This window comes from Lingula anatina, chromosome 1, assembly GCF_051362555.1.
Source record: "Lingula anatina isolate TDL-2025a chromosome 1, LinAna3.0, whole genome shotgun sequence".
Taxonomy (NCBI): Eukaryota; Metazoa; Brachiopoda; class Lingulata; order Lingulida; family Lingulidae; genus Lingula; species Lingula anatina.
Window position 1 is genome coordinate 1,944,616 of NC_141767.1, and position 27,888 is coordinate 1,972,503.

The 27,888-nt window shown below is 34.1% G+C and overlaps 3 protein-coding genes across 3 annotated transcripts; 2 read left to right on the forward strand and 1 right to left on the reverse strand.

The window, feature by feature from the left end:
• The first annotated feature begins 2 nt into the window (after positions 1-2).
• LOC106157988 (ER membrane protein complex subunit 10) lies at positions 3-9,634 on the forward strand. The gene is made up of 7 exons (XM_013533813.3): positions 3-171; positions 513-570; positions 4,890-5,005; positions 5,200-5,298; positions 8,197-8,378; positions 8,898-8,994; positions 9,155-9,634. The coding sequence occupies exons 1-7, from the start codon at positions 100-102 to the stop codon at positions 9,224-9,226; spliced, it is 696 nt and encodes a 231-aa protein (XP_013389267.2). The 5' UTR covers positions 3-99; the 3' UTR covers positions 9,227-9,634.
• A 563-nt stretch (positions 9,635-10,197) lies between these two features.
• On the reverse strand, positions 10,198-12,823 carry LOC106154377 (synaptonemal complex protein 3). The gene is made up of 9 exons (XM_013528711.2): positions 12,657-12,823; positions 12,248-12,372; positions 11,906-11,993; positions 11,715-11,749; positions 11,375-11,489; positions 11,058-11,157; positions 10,827-10,925; positions 10,498-10,602; positions 10,198-10,345 (listed from the first exon to the last, which is right to left on the reverse strand). Exons 2-9 carry the CDS (start codon positions 12,369-12,371, stop codon positions 10,292-10,294), a joined length of 720 nt encoding a protein of 239 aa, XP_013384165.2. The 5' UTR covers position 12,372; positions 12,657-12,823; the 3' UTR covers positions 10,198-10,291.
• A 773-nt stretch (positions 12,824-13,596) lies between these two features.
• On the forward strand, positions 13,597-27,769 carry LOC106157981 (ubiquitin-like protein 7). Its single transcript, XM_086999122.1, has 10 exons — positions 13,597-13,770; positions 14,356-14,478; positions 14,652-14,731; positions 15,117-15,201; positions 15,451-15,508; positions 15,866-15,984; positions 16,347-16,402; positions 16,862-16,969; positions 17,233-17,376; positions 27,276-27,769. Exons 1-10 carry the CDS (start codon positions 13,626-13,628, stop codon positions 27,411-27,413), a joined length of 1,056 nt encoding a protein of 351 aa, XP_086855248.1. The 5' UTR covers positions 13,597-13,625; the 3' UTR covers positions 27,414-27,769.
• The last annotated feature ends 119 nt before the right edge of the window (positions 27,770-27,888 follow it).

The window sequence follows — 27,888 nt, forward strand, 5'->3', positions numbered from 1 at the left end:
TCCCTACGCCTTTATGCAAAGGCATTTGCGATTGGTTTGATTTTGTTACAATTCTTTTCATAGGACGAAATTTACCCACAATGCAAGGTGACATTAAGTATGGCAGCGCCCACGAGTAAATCTTTAATTAACATTTTGTTCATCATTCTAGAGCTTTTAAGCGCTTTGAAGGTAAGATGCTTAGTTCAGCTGAGACAGAGAGAAGATTAGCATTTCCTGTCTTTATGCGTCATTCGGTTAATTCATTCATAGCTGCATATGCCCACTGACGTTAATCGTTAATACTAAGTTAATGATTGATTCACGATCTTGTGTGTGTTCATTGATGCTTAGACCCCGTACACTGAAATATATCATTTGTGGAGAACTGTCGAATTGTAACCTCTCCCTTTGGTCGTTCAAGAACATTGTTACTAATGTGCAATATACTGTAGTGATGAGAAATGGCTCTTTTTTTGTAGCACTTTTATTTGATATTTTTACCAACTTGCCTTTTTCTTTTCAATTACCAGTCAGATGACGAGTTTGAAGGACTTACATCACTACCAGTGGAGTATGCATTTCAAACAGGTACAGAGCTCTCTCTCTCTCTCTCCATAGCCACTCACACACACACACACAAACACGAAACAATGGTCAACTCCTTTCCCATGTTTAATTATTATTACTAGGTACATCAGAAAAATGTTCAAACTGATCAGAAAATTATAATACTTATATCATCTGAAAGGTAATGCAAAAACCGGATGAAATCATTTGGAATTTTTTAAATATTCCTAAAAGCAACAAAGATACTGAAGTTTTTTAATTGCAAAAATCCACCAAAAGTGCGTACACTCTTCAGCTAAAAACCTGTAACTACTGACCAGCGGTGATCACTCAACTGTAGCTGTGCTCAAATTGCTTGTGACCAATTAGGGCATTTGTGGCTGTATGTTAATCTAATGACCCGGAAACAAACCCAAATTGGCACAAGCACATGGCTGGGATGGATTCCGTGCAGATCATGTACTATAAATATTGTGCATCAAATAAACAAATAAACTATACTTCGCATGGTTTAATTTTCATGATTTTTCTACATAATATTGCAAATTTCATAAACTTTATTCTCTATAAATTTCAAAATGCGGAAACCAGTACTTCCCTGACATTTTTGAGCATTTTGTCGAGGCAAAACTTCAAACACCCTGAACTGAAACTTCTCAAAGACTGCAACATGGGAAAATCACATGACCAGATTTTACTCATTGATTTACAGCTTATTTAGTAAATGGCTTGTATTAGTTTTTATGTACAGACACAGATGTGTCTGTACATATAGCCATCATCTGCGTCTGTCGTCGCCGTCGTCGCCGTCGTGCACTTTCACCGATAACACGATAAGTGAAGAACCGTTTTTTCTTTTGGCTTGAAACCTGCAGAACTGATGAATATTCATAATGCGCAGGTCGAGTTCGAAAATCAGCATGATCGGGTGACTTGTAGGGAAGTTATGCTGTTTTTTCACTTTTTTCAGCATATATGCAGCTCCGATAACACGATAAGTGGAAAACCATTTTACTTTTTGGCTTGAAACTTACAAAACTGATGAATATTCATAATCCGCAGGTCAAGTTCGAAAATCAGCATGATCAGGCCATTTTTAGGGGAGTTATGCTGTTTTTTCACTTTTTTCAACATATATGCAACACTGATAACACAATATAAGAAAAACAGATTGGCCAATTGTCATTATACTCACAGGAGTGGTCAATCTTACTAAAACGCAAGTTGAGTTCGAAAATTAGCATAATTGGGCCATTATTTTAGAAGTTGTGCTGTTTTTTCACATTTCCTCTTGATTCAATTCTTAGGCATGTTAACAGTCTCATTATTTAACTAATAAGATACGTAAAAGTGTTTGTTTGATATTTCCTGCATCTTTACAACATTGTTAGTTGATTATGTAAAAATGATGGTAAACTTGTTATCGTGTATTGTGTAATAAAGTGTCAAAAATGGAAATAAACTCATATCATTGCAGTTTGTTAGATTCAATCATCCACTATGTTCAGAATATCAGAATGGAGGGAATTGGACATTTAACACTGTTCTATTGATATTTTTCCCATCTCATCAATTTTCTTAGTTGGTCATATAAAAATGGCAGTAAACTGTTTATTTTGCTTTATGTTAAAAAAGTGTTAAAAATGGAAATAAACCCATTTCAGAACAGTGCCGTCTTGTTTACATTTTGGCATTTTTAAGATGTGACTTTGAAGTTCCATGAGCCTACAGACCTTTGCTAGTCACATTTTCTGAATATCCATGATACTAATATTTTATGATTAAAAATTGATGGTCATTATGCTGTTAAACATTATGTAATATTGCATCAAAATTTGAAGAAAACCCTATTTTGGGCACTACTCCCATGGTGACCATTTAAAGAAAATCATGTCACTTCCTGTTCTCAAACTTACAGGAAAGAAACATGGGACTAAAATACAGCTTCAGTAGGCAATGCAGTCTGTTTGGTAATTTTTTCTGGCAATTAAACAGTTTTTTGTGAAAATTTAATGTTTCACTTATTGGCATTTTCAAGGTGTGACTTTGAAGTTCCATGATCCTGAAGACCTTTGCTTGTCATGTTTTCTAAATGTCCATGTTACTAATATTCTATTATTAAAAATTGATGGTCATTATGCTGTTAAACATTATGTAATGCTGAATCAAAATTTGAAGAAACCCCTATTTTGGGCTCCCATGATGACCATTTAAGGAAAATCATGTCACTTACTGTTCTCAAACTAACAGGAAAGAAACATAGGTCTAAAATACAGCTTCAGTAGACAATGCAGTCTGTTTGGTAATTTTTTCTGGCAATTAAACAGTTTTTTGTGAAAATTTAATTTTTCACTTATTGGCATTTTCAAGGTGTGACTTTGAAGTTCCATGATCCTGAAGACCTTTGCTTGTCACGTTTTCTAAATGTCCATGTTACTAATATTCTATTATTAAAAATTGATGGTCATTATGCTGTTAAACATTATGTAATGTTGCATCAAAATTTGAAGAAACCCCTATTTTGGGCACTGCTCCCATGATGACCATTTAAGGAAAATCATGTCACTTACTGTTCTCAAACTTACAGGAAAGAAACATAGGTCTAAAATACAGCTTCAGCAGACATGAAGCCGAATGCATGGTAATCAAATTTTCTACATGTCCATGCTATTTATAGTCAATAATCAAAAATTGGTGATAATTATTCTGTAATGGTACATCAAAATTGACAACAATCTTTTTGCACTGCTACTGCAAACATTATGAAAAGAAAACTGTGTAACTTATTATTATTTTTAACTTACAAGTATGATTTTTAGGATTGGCATGCAGTTCAAATTAGAAAGCCAGGTCAATTGGGTTATCATTTATTATTGAATTTATGCAATTTTGTGTGAAAATTACATTTTTCTCATTCTGGCACTTTCTTAGTATAAACTTGAACTTTGATGGGCCTGAAGCCTTATGCTTTTACTTTTGTCGGTGTTACCTGTTGTGCATAATTAAAATTTGATGTTGACAGTGCAGTTAAACATAATGTATTATTGCATCAGAATTGGTAGTCACCTATTTTGTGCATTATTGTTTTGTGCTTTTCTTAAGTTGTGACTTATGGGCCTGAAAGACCTTTGAGAGGGTCAGTCTATAAATTTCCCTTGGGTATCACTTAGCTAAGTTATAAAATCATTTGCCTAATTAATAGGCCATTAAATGAGATTACATAAAGCACACTTGTTGATATTTCCCTGTAAACTGCCAAAGGTTAAGCTCTCTGCTAGATTAATAATAAGGAAGCAGTGATAATTATACAGGTAAATTATGCAGGTATATATATATATATCAAACTCGAAGATTAAAAGTTTGAATAGCAGCTTCTTTGGAATTATATTTACCTCAGGCTCTGTCAAGGAGGTTATAGTTTGTCTGTCATCAACATAACTCAAAAGTTATGGACCGATTTTGCTGAAATTTTCAGGAACTGTCAGAAGTGGACCAAAGAGGACAATGATTAGTTTTTGGTGGTGGTCTGGCTCAATAATCAATCAATAATCAATAATAATCAACAATTGCTGCCTTGGCAGAGGTCTGCACTCTTGGAGTGCTTTTCAAGTTTTGTTATGTTTTCCTTTATAATTTTTTCTCAAACACTTGCATTTGTGACTTTTAACTCTCATCCGCCTGAGGCTCTGCACATTTTCTGTATTTCCACATAAGCAGTTGTTTTTTCTGTCTTTAAATATTATGTAATATTATTTTATGCACTGTCATCATTTTTCAAATATTGAGACTTTCATCATGTGACTTTGGTCTCTCATGGTCCTGAAACTGTAATCTTATTTAAGGGGTGGATTGAGACCATCTTCTCGGTCTTCGGAAGACAGTCAGGTTATTAAGTTTATATTGACTGGTATCTTTTTTTTCTATTGGAAGACCATCAAAATGGAGGATGGATCAACATAGATACTTTGGAATACTGTCAGAAAATATCTCAGGGTCCACTCCTGTTATTGACCATGTTACCTGTTGTGCATGATTTAAATTCAATGTTGACTGACAGTGCTATTATAAGCATTATTTATTTTTGCATCAAAATTGACAAAATGACCTTTTTTGCATCTTTATTTTCTGTTTTTTGTCTGTACATTTGACAGCTTTGCTGCCTTGTTTTACGTGGCGCTAAAAGAGAGATTTAAAAAAGGGGTTCCATAGGCGAACTGTCAGCAGGCCGACTTCAGTTTTACACTTCACTGCCCCTGGGTAGTTACGACTGTAGCGCCCCTAGCGGATTGTGATATACCTATTATTACTAGTATTTAAAAAAATTTTTAAACAAATTTTAGGACCTGATGCAGTTTTTACAAGGAAAGGTGTCATTAGCATTGCCTCCCTGAAGGGAAATGAAGCACATTTTTCTCAAGAAAAGGCATTAGATGATGAAGAAAAAAATATGCTGAAGGTATGTGGATTTTTGCAGTGCTGTAATTAATTTATTATTAAACATGAATTTATGTTGTTCATTCTCTAATATGAGATCACATTTTAAAAAACAATCCATATTTATTTATTTATTATTATTATTTATTATTTTTTTCTTTAGAAAAGTGTGCAAATTATGGATTTTTGTGTTCACCACAAGTTTAAATCTTTCAGACATTGGCTCAGAATGATGACATTTACAGGCTCAGGGTCCCAACCAAGGTTGGACAGGTGGACGGGCCTTTGTCCTATGTCTCAACATTTATGAAAGCTGTAAGTAGTTTTAAATACATAGACATTGATTATAATACATATATGCAAGAGAGATAAACAGATCAGTTTCATTGGTTACATTGTTTATGTTCAGAATGCTATTGAGTTGATTACAAATATCTGCTACAAGTTTTGTGTTCATGACAATTTACATTTATTATAGTGTAAGTCTTAGAGTCAGATGAAATGGGTTGACCAGCAATTTCTTATTTTATTTTCTTTAACACACACATTTTTATGTACAGACACAGATGTGTCTGTACATATTGCCATCACCTGCGTCTGTCGTCGCCGATGCCGTCGCCGATGCCGATGCCGATGCCGATGCCGATGCCGATGCCGTCGCCGATGCCGTGCACTTTCCTTGTAAACACGATAAGTGGAGGACAGTTTTACTTTTTGGCTTTATATTTACAGAGCTGATGAATATTCATAAAACGCAGGTCAAGTTCGAAAATCAGCATGATCAGGCCATTATTGTAGAACTTATGCTGTTTTTTCACTTTTCAGCATATATGCAACCCTGTAAACACATTTTAAGGAACACCGTTAGGCCTGTTGTCATGAAACTCACAGGAGTAATCAATCTTACTAAAACGCAGGTCAAGTTCGAAAATCGGCATGATCGGGCCATTACTTTAGAAGTTATGCTGTTTTTTCACATTTCCTCAGATTCAATTCTTAGGCATGTTAACAGTCTTATTATTTTACTAATAAGATACATAAAAGTGTTTGTTTGACATTTCCTGAATCTTTACAAAATTGTTAGTTGATTATGTAAAAATGATGGTAAACTTGTTATCGTGTATTGTGTAATAAAGTGTCAAAAATGGAAATAAACTCATATCATTGCAGTTTGTCAGATGCAATCATTCACTATGTTCAGAATCTCAGGATGGAGGAAATTGGACATTTAACACTGTTGTATTGATATTTTTCCCATCTCATCAATTTTCTTAGTTGATCGTATAAAAATGGCAGTAACCTGTTAATTTTGTTTATGTTAAAAAAATTGTTAAAAATGGAAAAAAAACATTTCAGAACAGTGCTGTCTTGTTTACATTTTGGCATTTTCAAGTTGTGACTTTGAAGTTCCATGGGCCTGAAGACCTTTGCTAGTCACATTTTCTGAATATCCATGATACTAATATTTTATTATTAAAAATTGATGGTCATTAAGCTGTTTAACATTATGTAATATTGCATCAAAATTTGAAAAAAACTTATTTTGGGCACTGCTCCCATGATGACCATTTAAGAAAAACCATGTCACTTACTGTTCTCAAACAGTACAGTAAATATGTACAGATGTGTCTGTACATATTGCCATCACCTGCGTCTGTCGTGGCTGGCGTTGCCGTCACTGTCACTGTCACTGTCGCCGTCGCCGTGCACTTTCATTGTAAACGCGATAAGTGGAAGGCAGTTTTACTTTTTGGCTGTATATTTACAGAGCTGATGAATATCCATAAAACGCAGGTCAAGTCCGAAAATCAGCATGATCGGGCCATTATTGTAGAACTTATGCTGTTTTTTCACTTTTCAGCATATATGCAACACTGTAAACACATTTCAAGGAAAACTGTTAGGCCTGTTGTCATGAAACTCATAGGAGTAATCAATCTTACTATAACGCAGGTCAAGTTAGAAAATAGGCATGATCGGGCCACTATTTTAGTTATGCTTTTTTTTTTCACTTTTCAGCATATATGCAACACTGTAAACACAAAATAAGAAAAACAGATAGGCCAATTGTCAGTAAACTCACAGGAGTGGTCATTCCTGCTAAAACGCAGGTTGAGTTTAAAAATCAGCTTAATTGGGCCATTATTTTGAAGAAATGCTGTTTTTTCACATTTCCTCAGATTTAATTCTTAGGCATGTTAACATGCATGTTTCATTATTTAATTAGTAAGATAAGTAAAAGTGTTTGTTTGGCATTTCCTGCATCTTTACAACATATGTAAAAATGATGGTAAACTTGTTATCTTGTATTGTGTAATAAAGTTTCAAAAAATGGAAATAAACTCATATCATTGCAGTTTGTCAGATTCAATCATTGACATTCACTATGTTCAGAATCTCAGAATGGAAGAAATTGGACATTTAACACTGCTCTATTGATATTTTTCCCATCTCATCAATTTTTTTAGTTGATCATATAAAAACGGCACTAAACTGTTAATTTTGTTTTATGTTAAAAATTGTTAAAAATGGAAAAAAAAAAATTCAGAACAGTGCTGTCTTGTTTACATTTTGGCATTTTCAAGTTGTGACTTTGAAGTTCCATGGGCCTGAAGACCTTTGCTAGTAACATTTTCTGAATATCCATAATACTCATCATTATGCTGTTAAACATTATGTAATATTGCATCAAAATTTGAAAAAAAAAAAACTATTTTGGGCACTGCCCCCATGATGACCATTTAAGAAAAACCATGTCACTTACTGTTCTCAAACTTACAGGAAAGAAACATGGGACTAAAATACAGCTTCAGTAGGCAATGCAGTCTGTTTGGTAATTCTTACTGCCAGTTAAACAGTTTTTTTGTGAAAATTTAATTTTTCACATATTGGCATTTTCAAGGTGTAACTTTGAAGTTCCACGGGCTTGAAGACCCATGCTAGTCACATTTTCTGAAAATCCATGTATATTTTATTATTAAAAATTGACGGTCATTATGCTGTTAACCATTATGTAATATTGCATCAGAATAGAAGAAAACACAATTTTGGGTGCTGCTTGAGCATAATTAAAATTTGATGTTGAATTTGCAGTTTAACATAATGTACTTTTGCATCAGAATTGACAGTAGCCTATTTTGTGCATAGTTATTTCCTGTTTTTTGTCTGTACATTTGACAGCTTTGCTGCCTTGTTTTTCTTTAATCATTGCAGTGTGCTCTTTATGAAACGCGTCTGTCAGAAACCATTACCTTGAATGTTGATACATCTGGCAATGTATTAGGGGTTTCAACCAGGACATATCTTCCCTACTGTCAATATAACAGTGTGCCAAGCTCACAGCTGTCAAAGTTCAACATTACAGTAGAGATTTCACAAACTCTACCAGGACCTGTGTAAGTCTTTTCAATTTGTTGTTTATGCTGTTGATTCTTACACTCTTAAAAAGCCAATTTTAAAATGCCAGTTCAGTCAAGAAACAGAAAGGGATAATGGCTCTTCATTTTGGCAAAAAAAAAAAGTGCTATAAAATGGATTTTCCTGGGATATTTATGATTCTGTTCCTACATTCAAAGTTAGGAGCATAGCCATCTATAAAGGTTCACATGGTCTTATGGCAAGCACAGATTTCATAAAAATTGCAATAACTGCTGTTTTGGTGGTAAAATGGTATTTATTACATTTCTGTGTGTTGTTTACAATGTATTTATTGTTGAATTTTGAATCTCTAATGGAGAATTGTTTAGCCTTTAAACTGGTCACCTGAGTTAAATTCAGTCATTAATAATTACAAAATTTTAGAGAATAATTAAAAAGATTTGAATTTGATCAATAATATTGACTTAACACATATGTCAAACATCTTGCACATGACATTTTGAAATGGTAGATGGCTTAAAATCATTTCTTTCCAGGCCTGACACTCAGAGTTACATACAGAGAATGGAACAAGAAAAGGCAGAAAAAGCTAAGGGCCAGCAACAAGATAATAGGTCTTTCTTTGCAAAATATGTAAGTAGACATTGGGATTGGTGTGTCCTTAAGGCAATGTTTGATCAACTTGTTTAATTTTTAGAATGATTGCTAAAAAATTTTTTTTATTATGTGGAAACTCTAATTACTGCTCAAACAAATCTAATTAATGCTCAAACTTGTGTTAATGCTTTTTCAGTGGATGTATTTGGTGCCGCTGTTCATATTTCTCCTGGTCTCATCCAGTCAAGCAGAAGAGGGTGGCAGGTGACATGGAAAAAGTAGTTAGCTTGGTCATAGTTTGATGCCTGATGTTGAGAACTGGAGGAAGATTAGAGCTACAAAGTTGTTATCAAGGAAGCAGTACAAGGGGTGTTTATTAGCTACATTTGAGTTTATTGAAGCAAACACGGACTAGGAAAAACTTACTAGTGTGTTTTGCAAATGGGAAAACTACTCCATTAGACCTAAAAGGGTAGTTTTTTTACAGGTCCCATCTGGAAGTCTGTAGTGAATAATCATAGATAAAATGATTTTTTTTTTTCATGTTAGTCTTTTAAGTGACTTGGATAATGTACAGGAAATAATTCTTGTTGTGTTGTGTAATTCCCACTGTTGATTAGATTTTTCTTGTATTTATAATCATTATTTCCACTGTAAAATAAAAGAACACAAGATATACAGCTTCAAAAATGTTTTTGATATAATACTAGCTCTATCAACATGAAAGCCCAGTTGCTTAGAAAAAAAAATCTTTGAAATTATGATGCTATAGATACCAGACCCAACTTTGTTGTTCAACTGGTGTGAAGGGTGCCAGGCAGGTAAACAACTGTTCAGCTGGCAAACATCAACTTTGTTTACTTGTTCAGAACTTTTTAAACTTCTATTTTTGCTAGAGGAAACCCAAAATACATCTGTAAATGGTCATTTCTGCTTTAAAGGGGGTGTAAAGTTAGACCACAAAAACGCCAGCAATTTAATTTTCATTTTGTGTCGCATAACATTTTTGTTACCATGTGAATATGCAAAAAATAGCAAATCAGAAACTCGGAATTCAACCATTATTTCTTCTTATTTATTTACAAAGTGAAAAAGGCTTGATATAAATTATAAAATGTGAATGAAGAAAACAATATTTAAGAAACTCCATCCTTGTTATTATTTTCTAAGCCAAAGAAAGGTCAATTTACATAGATCATGGAGCACGTAAATATACCTTACATAAAAGGTGACAGAAAAGAGCATAACTGATCGAAGAATTGTCTGCTATTATGGGAACCAAAATTTTCCCCAGCGAGCCATTCACCTGTCATTTCAGATTTAACTGAACCATCTAGAACAGCATATTCTGCAGGGACTTCTTGAAAGTGTCCATTGTCTGCTTTTGCTGAAAAATAAAAAGATAAAAATTCTATTAAATGCTATTATTATAATACATTCAAATCTAACTTACCATCTAAAGTATTTCTAGAAGGGATTTTTGTAGTGTAAGTCATGTATAATTGTGAAATATTTTATTGTGATCATTTGAAAACTTACAGTATCCATCAATGCTTTCTTTTGAAGAAGTGCCATTTCTTTCTTCAGTTCAGCCTGGACTTTTGCTGCTTGTGACTGGTGATCTGTTTCAACTTTTTCCAACCCCTAAAGTACAGAGTTTAATGTGTAAAGTGACAGTATCCTGTAGAATATCAGATATTTTGCCTTTCATGTTCTGAAAACTTAGTGCTTATTTATTTTAATTTTAGCATTTCATATGCCTAAAATATGTTTGGTCAATTATTTCAATTTGAAAAATAGTAGGCCTTCTATATACGTATCAGTTTTTGGGGTTGTGATAAAGGAGGAATTTGAACCTGTATATATACCTTTATATATTCTTCATGTAGCTGTCTGATTGTTTTTAGCCTCTGGCTTTGGATGATTCTGGACTGCTGAGTAAGTTTCAGCTGTTGTCGGAATACATTCTACAAAAACAAAAGTTTATTAATTTACATGTTTTTACAAGTACAAAAAATTTAAGGGGCATTCAGATCCAAGACAGTTTGCACATTAAAGAGAACTTTAACATTAACTTTCCAAGTGCAAATCCTCTGTACCTGTATTTTCTCCTCTTGCTCTTTTGTCTTTTCCAAGTCTGTCTCCAGCTGCTGCAAAACATTTGAAACTTGCTTGTCATACTCCTCATGTAGTCTCTGCCTATTAAAAGAAAGAACATTTTTAGAAGTTTGAAGATGAAAAAGACACACCAATAATTAAGTACATAACACCAAACTGTGTAAAATTACTTAATGAAAAAAAAAGTAAATTATCTAAATATTTGAAATGTGTGTCAACATTTTAAGCTTTTGTTTGCATGGCATTGAAAATTTTCTATTTCTTCAATCTTTTGAATAACTGAATTTTATGAATCTACCTTTCATTTTGTTGTCGTATAAGAACTTCATCAACTTTGACATGACCTTTCTTCAGAGAGTTTTGAGTCAGTTGTTCTAACTTCTTACGTTTACTCATCTCTGAGTTAATCACCGCTAGAAACCGGAAATTAATAATGCAATCATATAAATATAAGAACAATTTACAAAAAGGAGATTTTCTTTGTTGAATGGTTACTGCTTCAATCAAATGGATTATGGCACAAATTCAAAAATAGTCCAAAATCATCCTTTATCTTTTTTTCTTTTTTTTTTCTCATGAAGATGATTTTCACACAAAGAACAAATATATCCAGTAATATGTTGTCTTGCTAGACATACCTCCAAAACAACCAAGCATTCTGTGAAGTTCATTACTGAAAATAAAGAACACAAAATACTTTTATTGTTGATAATAGTGTTAAACCAGCTTTTTGTAACAGAAAAGCAAAATCATTCACTTTCAAATATGAAAAAAAGAAGTATTGTTTAACAGGTGAAATCTTCAGAGGTAATGCAAATTAAAACTTTACTTGAAGTCGCCTGGTTCTGGTTCATCTGCCTCTTCTGTTTCTCTGTATGTTCTTTTCTTTCCTGCCTTGGAAACTAGTGGAGTTTCATCTGAAAAATTAATGTTGACATATTAAATGGTAAGTTTTCACCCACCTTATTTTTATTAACACCTACCAATCCCACTATGTTGTAGTTGTTTTCATGAATATTAACATCATAGATATTGTTATTTTTGGTTATTCTTTCTGCCAATTGCAACCTAATTGGGAAGAGCAAATCAGCTAACAAATTGGGAAAAGCAACTTTAATTTTTGAGTTTTGTTTATTCTTAAGTTATTTTTGTAAAAAGAAAAAAAACTCACATTTGCTCCCTGGAGGAGTTCCTGCCTGGCCATCTGCTTCATCATCATCAAAATCAAATCTACTGAGATCTTTGGTGTTAGCCGCAGCTGTTTTTTCTGTATCAGTCTTTTTGCCTCTTGCCATGCTTAAAATGTATTTTGAAAAACGGCCTTTTATCAGATAAAAACTACCCAACTGTGTCAGAACATAAATCTTAACATGTTTATCTTACATGCACATTTTATCATTGAATCTATTCCAGATTACTTTCATAATATTAATGGCTAATGTCATTTCATTAATTTATTGGTTATTTCAAAGTGAAATGTAACAGATGCCTTGATCAAAGCTTTGTGCACAAGTCCCAATGTTCATTCTTAGCTACCAAGATACATTTTAGGTGTCCTATTATAAATGATTATAATATACCTTATAATCGCCCTTGCCGTCAGTAGAGACCTTCTCACCGAGCACGGAAGTCTCTCTCCGTCTGTCTAGCAGACGACATAGAGTCGCATCACTATGATATTTCCGCACCAATAAAAAAGACCCAACATCGTCGTAGCACACAAGCGTTCTTCTTGTAACACACACAAAAGCAACGATTCATTTTTATCAAACAATAAAAAATAAACAGAAGAAAGAGGAATGTTGCTATATTCTTCAAGCGTTTATTGAGAAAAATCGCGTATTAATCCTAGAATGAAAAAAAAAAAAAAAAACCCTCTCCATATACTGGACTCGGTTTCACTATTACTCTCTTCTCTCAAAAACAGGTGCGATATTTCTGAAATCCTTGCATTTTGTTTTTATCATTAGGGTTTCTTTTTTAATTTCTTATTAATTTGTTTTTCTTGGAAAAATATTAGAAAAAGGCCTCCAATGCTGGCATGGGAATTTTCTCCCTTTTGGCCTATCTGTGTCAAAAAGCTCTTTTAGTTTTGATACCTATAGTTAACAAATGATCTTTTAAGAAAAAAACAAAAACAAAAAATGAAAATGTCATTGCCAATTTGGGAATTGATTTCTCATGAAGATGCATATTAGCTTTTAATCTTCTCAGAGAACAAACAACAGTTAGATGTAGATTAATTTTTTTTTTTAGATATTTTAGGACAAATAAATAAATTCCATCGCCGCAAGCAAAGAAAGTGAATCAGTGAATGCGATAGATGTGCCTAGTCAGGCACAACATGATTGTTACAATCTCCGGTGAATATTTTGATGCTCATTAAAATAACAAAAATGTCACCTTTCCCCTTTCTCTCCTTCTGTTTCTTTCGAAGTTGGCGCTATATATTCTCAGATATTTATGTATGATGAACAATATGGACTGAATCTGAAAATTCTGATTTAACGAATCACGACCTAATGACCCATTTGCGTCAAAACTAAAACATGGCGACGACCATTGTGCTTTGCGACCGCTGTACTGAGGGGAAAACCAAGAGAATAAAGCTTGATTCGATAAATTTAAATGACAATGTTGGTAAATTACGTATTGCTGCATCACAGAAGACGAACTTGCCAAAGGAACAAATAGGTGAAATAAGATTTTAAAAAATATTTCTTACTTTTCGCAACCGCATTGGCCTGCTTAACAGTGAGTTGCTAAATGTTAAGGTATTTTATGCAAAAGAATGCATAGGATGTATCCCTACGTTAGAATAAACGTCATAATTGTTAACACTAGTACACAGTAAAAACTAATGTGACTAATATAGTCTACCAACCAGTTTTTGTATTTGTAGATCTACCGATTATAACTTGTGACAATTTCAACTGTCAGCATATATTTGCTCTTTTTTAAAAATGTCCATATACCTTCCTTCTGCTGTTGATAATTTTTGTTATGTTTGGCTTAGCCTTTGCCATATATACAGTGCACGATTCCAGTGTGTGTGCGTGCGTGCATGCATGCGTGTGTGTGAAGGGAGGGGGGCAGTCCCAATGCTAAAATAGGGTACATAAAATATCTGCTAATGGCACACACAAATTTACCAGTTGCACACCAGTTGCGATTATTGCAAGATAAGGTTTTAACTGTCAAAAGTGATGAAAGGAAAGTTTAAAATTAAGCCCAACAACAATGTAAAAGCCATAACTTATTTTTTGTTTTATTTTTTAGAGCTAATTTACTGTGGCCGATGTCTCCAAGATGATGAAACGTTGGAGTCCTATGGGGTGAAGCCAGGGACAACTGTTCATGCACTGAAGAAGACCAACATAGAAGACAATGAACAGCCCCTTGGTAAGAAATCATGGTTGTTATGATCATAAAATTTATTTATATTTGTCATTTAATTATTTATCTTGTCATTCATTTGTTCTTTCTCATACAATGCACTTGTATAACAACTGTATGTGACAGCTTATGAATCAAGGATATGCATGTATACAAATATGCAATTCTTTGTTATTCAGAAAAAATGGATAAAGCGTCTATCCAACAAGTAGTGACAGCTCTCCAAGCTGCCATAATTAACCCTAGTCACAGGGCAGTGGTGAGTACAGACATATATCCACAATCACTTCAGCAAAGCTGATTATCTTCTTATGTTTTTAAGGGAAATATAGAATATTCTAAGCATTTCATTGAGAGACTGATACACTGTTACCAGCTTTATATATAGATTCCACACAGTTTTAACTGGTTTCCTTCATTTTCAGCTGTTATGCCATTGTTTATAGCTTTATAAATAATAGATATTTATATTTTGAAATATATTTTGTTGGCAACTCTGTTATTTTCTTAATTTCATGGCTGTTCCAAAGCTAACTTAAAGGTGCATGTAATGAAAGTGCAGCAAAAATGGTGAGCAATTTTTTTATTCAAAATTTTGACATAAATGTTTATCTTTTTACATGATATTATTTTTATTTTGCCAGTTGGAACAAATGTTGAAGAACTCTGAAACTGTAGATAATATAATAGCTGCCACTCCCAAACTAGACAAAGACCCTGTGGCTGTGGGTAGGTACTGATAGTTTATATTATATTATATTATATTATATTATATTATATTATATTATATTATATTATATTATATTATATCAGTAATATAACAAAAAAAGTATTCAGTAACTGAAATAGCTTCATAAGTGTGACCGTTGTTATAATAGAACTTATTTCAAATGTTGTAACAACAGCTGTGGGTAGACTTTGTAAGTAAACTGTCAGTTGGGCAGTGACAAAGAAATGTCAGTCTGTTCCTCATTTCAGCCATGATCCAGGACCCTGAGTTGATAGCTATGCTGGCAGACCCAAACATGGTACACAAGTAAGTACATTATTATTATTATTAATAATAATAATAATAATAATAATAATAATAATAATAATAATAATAACAATAATCATGATGATGATGATGATGATGATTTTACTTTTTTAATGTCATCATTTACTTCTAAAACAGTTTCATTGTGCTTTAACATTATTGAAGACTATTTAGCATTTTGAACATTAAGAGATATGTGAAAATTTATAGATGAAGCGTGTGTCTTTAGCACAAGCACACATGTTTAAAACAATAATGGTTACTTTAAAGCTTATTTATAGCTTGATGTTATATTTGTAATATTTTTCTGTTTGATGTGACATTTAACTCATTTGCAATATTTTGTTATTATATCAGAGTAATTGAGGCCCACCCGTCTCTTGCTCATGCAGCCATGCACGTGGCGGCTGCTGTGAACGAAGCAGGAGCCAAGGCAGGACCTAGCACCCCTAGCAGGACACAGACAAGGAGTACAGGTGATAGATGGCATATTAAAAGACATTTAGGTTATATCATATTTAAAGAAATAAGGTGTGAATGTTTTGCTTCTGAAGAAGACTGTGTTATTGTGTTATTTGTGTTGCTTAAAGTTACATTTACAGTTGGCTTGGATTCCCAGTAATCTTGTACAATGTAATGCTCTTGTACAAGTAAAATAAAGTTGACTTGCCAAGTCACAAACCAAATTATTCCCTTGTTCTGCCAAAACATTAATTATTTTATAACCAGGATATGCTATAGTATTTGAGTAACTGTCCTGAGTGAAATAATGAGGAAAATGTGTCCCCTGTCTCATCCTGTGTTATGTGATTGTAATAAGCCTGTTTTTGTTTTTTAGGGACCTTTTCACTAGATCAGATGTCTGATGATGAAGATCTGATGGAGCAGGTACAGGTATGTGACCAATACTACCATGTTTGTATTTGTGAAGTTACAGGAAATGTCAAAGTACATTAACAGTAAAAAGCAAAGCCTGTTGCAAATTTAAAAGGGGATAAAACATTCTAGGTTTTAAAGAATAAAATGGAACTTGGTATTTCCACCCTGTCTTTGCAAAGAGTGATACATTTAAAATTTTTGATCTTGAAAATAAAGTGCCATTTGATACTTTCAACAAAAGGAAACTTTTAAAAGGTGTTTCTCCTGTTAATGTGTGAGGTGTACACTGTCACCTGAGCAATATATGCCAGATCACCTCCACACAGGTGCATATTTCACAAGTGTATTATTTCACATACATACTGAGAGAAAATACTCACATTCCACAGAAAAACACCCCTAAAACCAAATAAACTTAATGTTGCAATGGTCACATAACATCTCTAGCTGTATATATAACATCATCCATTGCAGCCAGCAGCAGGTGGGCCAGCAGGTGCCCCATTATTAGGCCAGTCTCCAGGAGGGATCACAGCAGCTCACCTGGCAGCAGCACTGGCAGCAGCAGCAGGAAGATCTAGGGTAAGTTGTAGGATTTTATGTTTGTTAGTTTCTATAGTGTCAGCTGCATAGATCTCATGGAAATGGGACAAAATCGAGACTTTTGTCCAGGCATACAATTCTGGTGCTAAAGAGAAGGCTTTAAAATTTTAGGAAAATCTATCAACCAACTCCTTACATAAAAGCCAAAGTGACAAATTAAGTCATTAAGTACATTTTCAGTGTAACAAGGTTCTGTACCCGATGTAGTTTGAGATGTACAAAGGTCTTGTCTTGATTTTCAGCCCCCTGATGGTAGTGGTCCGTCCACCAGTGGTCAGGGTCCGCCAGTGATCACCTCGGACTTCTTTGCCCAGGCCATGCAACAAGTGGCTCAGTCCCCCAATATGACTGGACCCCATGTGTCTGGACCTCAGCCACCATCACAGGTAAGGTGGGGATTTATGTGCTAGCTAGGCTTACTTAACACCTTTGTGATATTGAAATTTGGAGCAGTGATCAGTCACATGTAGAGTGCCCCTAAGGCTGACTGGTTTTGGGATCAATTGGTGCATTTTGTTGGTTTGATGACAGGCATAAGCCATAGTCTTGACTCTTTGTTTTAAGGATTAATATGCAAACACATCTATACATACATTACAGCATTATGTATCATTCATGAAAGTTTAAACATACCACTACGTAAAATTCTGAAAGCTAGTAAAGCTTTTGAAAACAGCATTGGTCACGGCATTGTCCACTAGGTGTCACTTGGGACACTGGTGAAAACAATTGCCAGTGTCTAGAGTGACACCTAGTGGATAATGTCTTGGTCTGGTCAAGTGTATATACTGAAAACTTACCTTCTTGAATTCTTTAAGAATTGTCGTATGGTGTTAATACATTTAAACCTCCAGGAATACTATTTTTATTAGGTTAGATATATGCTAGTTGTGTTCTCTCTAACATTGCTCAGAATAAGTCCTCATGTACTTGCACTGGGTGCATCATGACAATCTGAGGTTTCTTTGTCCAGAAACGATGCAAAATGAACCAAGTTGAGACATAAGAATAGGGAATAAGAGTATGAAATCCTTCATAGGAGTAAAGTTCAACACAAATTCTGATATTTGGCTGATTAGGGCAGTTTTGAATAATAGTAAGAAATTATTTATTGCACAAAGAACATAAAAGCTCTGCAGCAGGTAATAGATTGAGAGCATGACTGATAATATCCCTCTACACTATTGCATTTGATGTGCTACTGGCTGCAGCAGATCTGGATTGAAATTTTAATTTCATTGAAAAGCAGCGGCAACATTTGTAATGTGGTAGTGGGAGGGATAAATTCTGAATTAACCAATGTGTAAACACATATTATTGATCAGTTTAAGAAGATAATGGCATTTTGTTACTTCAAAATGAATATGATGAATCTATGATCTGTTTTTATTTAGTCTAACTTTTTCTGAAGTAAGACTTGAAAGTATCAAAAGGCAATACTGTGTGAGAATTCAGCATGTGTAACAGTTGAGGGTAAATAAATGCCCAATCCTTTTGATGTACAAAGAACTTGCAGACAATAAGATTGACTTTTTGAAGTCTGTTTTCTCGGTAATCTTATTTCTTCCCAGTCTGATATTTGACACCAAATACAGGATATAGCTATTGATCTTTTGAAGTTTTTAGGGAAAAAAAGGAGAACTGATTTCTAAAGAATTTTCCTTTGATGTGAATCATGAAAGAAAATTGGTCTAAACATTCCCCAATAAAATAAATAAAGTGCATTTTGTAACATTGGATCATGTTCCATAGACAGTGATGCCTTTGATAACTTAACTGTCTCCATATATAGTTACACTTTTTCTCAATTGTTTTGAACTGTAAGGGACCATTCCTACAGATATTTGGATAGATCTATCTCCCTGGGGAGTCTCACTAAATTGCTATCAACTTAACCAGGTTAAATGTCTGTCATGCCTAGCAAAATTGTTAGGGGGTAATTATAGCCTGTACCATGGTTTCCTGTTGAAGCATTGAAAAAAATATGTAACTATGATGTAACTACATATCTAATGAATCTGTTTACTCTTAACTGTCATTATCTTAAAAAATACTTTCTGTTCTGAGGGCCAAGATAATGACACCTGATGTGTTAAACCCCTGGATATGTTTGTACTTTATGTGGGTTGCTGCCTGAAACTTTTTTTAATTTTTTTTTTAAGAACATTTTGGAAATATGTTTTTGTTCTTATTTGTGATAGGGAGCCTGTTTAATCTCTATTATTTTCTTCTTTTTAAAATTTTATTAATGTTTTGTTTTTTATTTATTTTATTCTATTATTATTATTTATTAATTATTATTAATTAATTTATTTATTTATTTATTTAAAATAGAACTGGGGGGAGGCAGTGAATTTTGGTTTAGATCAGTAGATTAAGATTTTTAAATCTGTCTATTGCTCTTAAATTTTTTATATATTTCTAATAAGATTGAGTTTTTAGTAGTTTTAATTTTAAATGGTTCCCTTGAGTGTTTTAGATTTAACTATTGTAGTAATTTTATTGATTCTAGTTACATTATCCTTTGTAAGCGCCATATAAGGGACTTCTTATTATTAATGTCAAGCCCTGGTGGCTTGAATGGCCTGTAAGTTGAAAAGTATTGGGCGCAGTCTATAGAATGCAGGTGTAATTGTTGACATCATGCGTCTTTTTATTTCTTTTACAAAATTAGGATAATCATACCTTTATTACTTATATCATAGATAGCAATTGTCTTGTGACATCATGTCTCAATGGAATTAAAAGATAATGACACCTGTTGTGTTAAACACCTGGATATGATTACACTTTATCTGAGTTATCCTTCTACTTGCTGTCTGGAAGTTCATTTCACCTGAAGGTTAAGTTCTCTGAAACTTAATTGATTAAAAAAAAAAAAAAAACTTTTGAAAATGTCATGTTTTTGTTCTTATTTGTAATGGGAAGCCTGTTTAATCTATTATTGGCTTTGATAATGTTAAACCCCTGGATATGATTGCACTTTATGTGGGTTATCATTTACCTTGCTGCCTGGAAGTTCATTGCACCTTAAGGTCAAGTTCACTTAAGGGCCATTCAGAATGAGAAGAGCCGAGTGCTACATGTAGCTGGTCCACAGCCTAAATATGGCGGATTTACATAAAAGGAAGACTGCTTAATCCTGTAATGGTCTCTCCGCCTCTCACACGCCTCCCCATGCGTTGTCCCTCGACCGGTCGCATTGAGACGAGATTTAATTACTGCGCCCCTGCCAGGACGACGCGTGGGGAGGCGTGAAAGAGGCAGAGAGACCATTACAGGATTAAGCGGTCTTCCTTTCATGTAGGTCCACCATATTTGGGCCGTGGACCAGCTAGAACTCAGCTCTTCTCATTCTGAATGGGGCCATAGGCTTTTTTTTATCTAAAAGTACTTTAAAGCCCCTTTTACATCAAGTGGCGCAGGTTTTTGTATCATTTCAGTTTGAGAGAGAGTCAGCTAAACAAAGATAGCCACTTAATTATCAGGAGTTTTATAATGGGACTTCTGGGACTTCCAAACAGTTGGTAGTGAACTTGTGAAATCAAATAAATATCCCATAGAGTAATTACATGCTGTGGCCAGTCTAATTACAGTGGGGCCTAGGAGAGGATCTGTTTGAATGAATCTGCCAATTAAAGATGTCCTTACCCTCTGATCAGTTTTCATTTCCCTTTATTAAAGTAATAATTGGGTGGATGCCCTGATTTTTCAGAATTACAATAACCAGTTGCATCATAATATTTTAATGGTTGGAAAAGGAACTGATTCACAGAAAGAACCTGTTTCCGTGATAAACATAAAATTAGTCCAAAATTGATTTTAAAATCAGTGTGTGACATTAATCACCGGCCAGACTGCCAATGCCAGTAAAAATTGGACCCGGCCAGTGAAATTTCTGACAAACAGTCCGTTACTGGGCCAGTGGATTTTTCAGCTGAAACTTGTACTCTAATTTGTTCAGGCAAAATCTCATGTTTTTGTCCTATTTGTAATAGTTTTATTTCAATGTGTTCATTTAATTTTTTTATATATAATTGGACTCGGGAGAACAATGAATTTTGGTTTAGATCAGTAAGTTCTCAGACCCTGGTGGCTCGGATGGTCTGTAAGTTGAAAGTATTGAGTGCAGTCTGTAAAATGCAGATATAATTGTTGACATCAGGCGTCTTTTTATTTCTTTTACAAAATTAGGATAATCATACCTTGATTACCCATATCATAGATAACAATTGTCTGATGACATCATGTCTGAATGGAATTAAAATTGCTGTAATTTCTAAGAAATGATGTGATGATTAATCGCTTTACAGTAAAAAGAAAGATGCTCTAAAATTTGTCAATTCATTTTTCCAGGAGATTTTGAATGACTCATTTTGTCCTAGTAATTCAGTCCACAGCTATCCTCCATTGCACTTGTGTGTGTGCGTACAATCAATTTTATTATAAGCCTTGACACAGCTTTCAGGATAGTGGATTAGGTGACACTTGTGTGCCTGCTCCTGTGAAAATAGTTCATATTTCAGGTAGAATATGGGTTCTTGACATAATGATCAGTAACTCATATCTTGAATATATGCTTTGAATACCAAATAATTCCACCTGGCCAGTATCCATTATAAATACTGCAAAGAAATAATCAATAATAGAAAAAAATAACAGAAAGCAGAATATATAATGTTTGGAGTTAGGGTGTATTTATAATCCAATTAAGATGTTAAATAATATCATCTGTGGATCTGTACATTAATTGACCACTGGTTCTAATTGTCCCTGCAAGCTTGTTTAGGAAGGGTCACTCAGTGCAATTTTTATGTGAATCACTGCTTTCACATTTTATGGCATGTTTCTCATAAGAAGTTCATCCTTTGGGGTCATGTGGTACATTCAAGAGCTCCAGTGTTAATTATATGATTTGTTTACTATTTGGTCTTTGTCTTCTGTGAGATGTCTGGAAAATGCACCCATTGCAGGTGCACTGGCCACTGATTAGCTGAATTGGAAATATGAATAGTCTTAATAGGAGAGAACTAAGAACTGGAGGATATGTAAACAAATCCTGGGGGTTGGTGACTTTGTATCTAGAAATACAATGTTAATAGCAGGAATACTAGGGTAGATAACATGAAGGTCATTTCCTCTGTCCAAAAACTATTTGCACTAAAAATTTCTTTCCTTATCATTTTTCTCTCCTTATTGTTGTTTATTCTTTTAGATTTATAGATTGTCATAATTTGAAATATTTTTAATTGTTGAAGTAAATATTTCCATGAAATTGCTTTGATTAAAATTCATTGTAATGTAGAGAAACCAAGCATTAATACAATTTGTCACAGTGCACAGCACTCGGCAGAATACTAGAAAATTTGACTAGGTTATTTCAAAGGAGAAAAAATTCAGTGCTGTAAGTAAAGCTAGGATGATTTGTGCAATTTTTAAATCATTTATGGATCAGAATTGGAAGTTTAAAGGTAACAGCTGTGGCCTGGCTGGAATTGAGTTCACCATCTGATGACGGGGAGACTGGTTAACTGAACTGGAATGTTGTAACTTTATGTAGACACTCAATGGCCCAGCACTTTTCTACCTGTTGAATTATTGTTTAAACAAAATCTCATGCAGAATTTAGTTTTTCATGAATAGGTAAAAGGGGTTATTGATACTAATGTGGGACCAATGCCAGGTGATACTTTCAGTAAATTGTTTCTCTCATCAATATAGTATAAGGGTTTTTTTTAATGGCATTAAACATTTTTAGAAGAACGGTTCATTAAGAGCTAGCTTGTGACATATAACTTATTTCCAATGCAAATATTTAATTGTACCACCAGCGTTAGCGCTGGCGGTACACATGGTTTCGGTCCCGTCCGGATCGTTCCGCCGGCTCCGCCGGCTCCGCCGGACGGCTACCGTTACCGCTTCTCCTCCTAGACGGTAAGGGCCCCCGTACCCATCTCATGGATTTAGGTCACCTATAATCTCAACTCGTTCCACGTAAAATTTGGGCTTTGTCGGTATTGGGGTCTGGGTGTGGCATTCATTACAATGCACCCTTGTCTAAAAATGGCAAAATTAAATGCTAATTATCTACCCTACGGAAGGAGTTATGGGAAAAATTTCTATAGACGGCTTTCCAAAAGTCATATGTGTAGATTTCAAATATACCCTTGGATTTGACCTTTGACCTTTACTTCAAGGTCAAATGGGTCAAAATTTTCAAAAAAATGAAATTTTTTACGAAAAAAAATTTTTTTGCCCTGTTATTCAGACACTACACAGACTTAACCAATAATATTATTGGAAAGTGTTACCCTTCAGGTCATCTTTCATCTCCATGAATTTGGGGTCAATCGGTGCATTTTCACGGGAGTAGCGGCCATAAGATACCGAAACTGAAAACTGTCTCTAATTCGGGAACCGTTAATGCTAGAGACCCATTCTTTTTTGCATTTTGTAGAGCATGTAAAGCCCAACACTGGAGGTGGTCTCGGTTTTTTTGTATTCCATACGGTTTTCGAGTTACGCTGTATCAAAAAGTACATATTGGTGGTAAAAGCAAAATGTGCAGTACGGTAATGGATAATAAATTTTGAACTCTGGAAAAATAAAACATAAGGCTTGGCAAAGCAGACAATTTGTGTTCAAAAATGACATTATTTCATCAAATTTGAACTTCTGAAACTTCAGAGCACCTCCTATTTCAAGAATTTTGACCAAAATGACATTTTCTTTATTTTAATTAATTTTTTCTGTACGAAATTTAAGGCACATTATGGTAACTCCAAAATTATAACATTTAGTCCCTTATATCTCCAAAACTGGCAGAGATAGGTCCATAGTTACTATTGAAGTTGAATAGGAAGTCATATACTGGCAATCTTACTGTGACCTTGAAATTGACCTTTGACCTACTTTTCACCATGAACTGAACTTTGCAAATTTTGCTTCCCTTTTATCTCCCAAACTGGCAGAGATAGGTCCATAGTTACTATTGAACTTGAATAGGAAGTCATATACTGGCAATCTAAATGTGACCTTAAAATTGACCTTTGACCTACTTTTCACCATGAACTGAACTTTGCAAATTTTGCTTTCCTTTTATCTCCAAAACTGGCAGAGATAGGTCCATAGTTACTATTGAACTTGAATAGGAAGTCATATACTGGCAATCTATATGTGACCTTAAAATTGACCTTTGACCTACTTTTCACCATGAACTGAACTTTGCAAATTTTGCTTTCCTTTTATCTCCAAAACTGGCTGAGATAGGTCCGTAAATACTATTGAACTTGAATAGAAAGTCATATACTGGCAATCTAAATGTGACCTTGAAATTGACCTTTGACCTACTTTTCACCATGAATTGAACTTTGCAAATTTTGCTTTCCTTTCATCTCCAAAACTGGCAGAGATAGGTCCGTAGTTACTATTGAACTTGAATAGGAAGTCATATACTGGCAATCTATATGTGACCTTAAAATTGACCTTTGACCTACTTTTCACCATGAACTGAAGTTTGCAAATTTTTCTTCCCTTTTATCTCCAAAACTGGCAGAGATAGGTCCATAGTTACTATTGAACTTGAATAGGAAGTCATATACTGGCAATCTAAATGTGACCTTAAAATTGACCTTTGACCTACTTTACACCATGAACTGAATTTTGCAAATTTTGCTTTCCTTTTATCTCCAAAACTGGCTGAGATAGGTCCGTAGTTACTATTGAACTTGAATAGAAAGTCATATACTGGCAATCTTACTGTGACCTTGAAATTGACCTTTGACCTACTTTTCACCATAAACTGAACTTTGCAAATTTTGCTTCCCTTTTATTTCCAAAACTGGCAGAGATAGGTCCATAGTTACTATTGAACTTGAATAGGAAGTCATATACTGGCAATCTAAATGTGACCTTAAAATTGACCTTTGACCTACTTTACACCATGAACTGAATTTTGCAAATTTTGCTTTCCTTTTATCTCCAAAACTGGCTGAGATAGGTCCGTAGTTACTATTGAACTTGAATAGAAAGTCATATACTGGCAATCTTACTGTGACCTTGAAATTGACCTTTGACCTACTTTTCACCATAAACTGAACTTTGCAAATTTTGCTTCCCTTTTATCTCCAAAACTGGCAGAGATAGGTCCATAGTTACTATTGAACTTGAATAGGAAGTCATATACTGGCAATCTAAATGTGACCTTAAAATTGACCTTTGACCTACTTTTCACCATGAACTGAACTTTGCAAATTTTGCTTTCCTTTTATCTCCAAAACTGGCTGAGATAGGTCCGTAGTTACTATTGAACTTGAATAGAAAGTCATATACTGGCAATCTTACTGTGACCTTGAAATTGACCTTTTGACCTTCTTTTCACCATTAACTGAACTTTGCAAATTTTGCTGCCCTTTTATCTCCAAAACTGGCAGAGATAGGTCCATAGTTACTATTGAACTTGAATAGGAAGTCATATACTGGCAATCTAAATGTGACCTTAAAATTGACCTTTGACCTACTTTTCACCATAAACTGAACTTTGCAAATTTTGCTTCCCTTTTATTTCCAAAACTGGCAGAGATAGGTCCATAGTTACTATTGAACTTGAATAGGAAGTCATATACTGGCAATCTAAATGTGACCTTAAAATTGACCTTTGACCTACTTTTCACCATGAACTGAACTTTGCAAATTTTGCTTCCCTTTTATCTCCAAAACTGGCAGATATAGGTCCATAGTTACTATTGAACTTGAATAGGAAGTCATATACTGGCAATCTAAATGTGACCTTAAAATTGACCTTTGACCTACTTTTCACCATGAACTGAACTTTGCAAATTTTGCTTTCCTTTTATCTCCAAAACTGTCAGAGATAGGTCCATAGTTACTATTGAACTTGAATAGGAAGTCATATACTGGCAATCTAAATGTGACCTTAAAATTGACCTTTGACCTACTTTTCACCATGAACTGAACTTTGCAAATTTTGCTTTCCTTTTATCTCCAAAACTGGCAGAGATAGGTTCATAGTTACTATTGAACTTGAATAGGAAGTCATATACTGGCAATCTAAATGTGACCTTAAAATTGACCTTTGACCTACTTTTCACCATGAACTGAACTTTGCAAATTTTGCTTCCCTTTTATCTCCAAAACTGGTAGAGATAGGTCCATAGTTACTATTGAACTTGAATAGGAAGTCATATACTGGCAATCAAAATGTGACCTTGAAATTGACTTTTGACCTACTTTTCACCATGAACTGAACTTTGCAAATTTTGCTTTCTTTTTATCTCCAAAACTGGCAGAGATAGTTCCATAGTTACTATTGAACTTGATAAGAAAGTCATATACTGGCAATTTAAATGTGACCTTGAAATTGACCTTTGACCTACTTTTCACCATGAACTGAATTTTGCAAATTTTGCTTCCCCTTAATCTCCAAAACTGACAGAGATAGGTCCATAGTTACTATTGAACTTGAATAGGAAGTCCTATACTGGCAATCTAAGTGTGACCTTGAAATTGACCTTTGACCTACTTTTTATCATGAAGTGAACTCTGCTAATTTCTTTCTTTTTTAACTTCAAACTTGACAGAGATAGGTCCATAGTTACTCTTGAACTTGAATAGGAAGTCATATACTGGCAATTTACTGTGACCTTGAAATTGACCCTTGACCTATCTTACAAAGAACTTAAATTTGATTGTACCATATATATTTTTTGCAATAGTTTAAAAATTCTTGTTGATTGCATTTTTACAACTTGTCAAGCATAAAACTGGTGGCTGTGTCCCTTATTTTGTGTATGTGGGGGTCTATACGCATGCGCTTGCTCCAGCTGGTGGTACAATATTCGGAGGCGGTATCGCCTCTCTGATCCTCTAGTTTTAAACTAAAAAGTAGCAATTTTGACTTGCATGTTTAATAAAGTATGGTGAGATCACATCTGCAAGAATTAAATGGCATTCACATTAAAAAGTTGTTGAAGACCGTTTTTTTTAATTAGATTATTAAAAACTAGCTTGAGAGATACATTTTCTTAATTGATCATTATTTTTTTTAAAGTATTTTTTACTTCTTTTTTTTTTATTAGATAAGGGTTTGCATTTGTTTAAAAACTATAAGTACTATTATTTTGTTTTCACAAAAAAGCTTGACACAAGTACAAAATTACAATCTGTTATTATGTCCAAACTTCACAGCTCTTTTCTGTCGAAAAGTGTAATTAGAAAAAGAGAAAATGTATTTTTATTTGGGTCTCATGTTCCTGTTTTATTCCAGGAACAGCTCCAGTCCCAGTTGCAGCAGCTACGTGACATGGGGATCACGGACATCGCCATGGCAACCAGAGCTTTGGAGGCTACTGGCGGGAACATACAGGCTGCGCTGGAACTGCTCTTCAGTGATGACATCATGTGATTACTCTCATTGAAATGATAGCCAAATGGAGTGCATGTGTAGAAAGTGAACTTTCAAAGAATACTTGAGAAAAAAAGGAAAGAAAGGGCATTTTGTGATGAGAATCCTGAATGCCAGTTTGATGTATATGGGTTGTGCCATTTTAAACTATAATTTATATGTTTAAAGGGAAAGAAACTCTCATCAGAGTTAATTTTTTGAATTTGTCATTTCTTTTGAGCATCTTGAGTTTAACTAGGATAATTCAAGATTTTTTTCAAGTCTAACTTTCTTAGAATTTGGAAATTTTTATAAATGTATGTACGTAAAAGGTTAGTTCAGTAAGCTTTCTTAGAGCTAATAAACTACTGCAAACATTTTTGTGTCATCCGTTTTTCTCTATAAATATATTGTGATTTATACTGCAAACATTTTAAATTATTTTCATTTTCTCTATTTTATTTATTTTTTTTATTGACTTGTGCTAATGACTTTA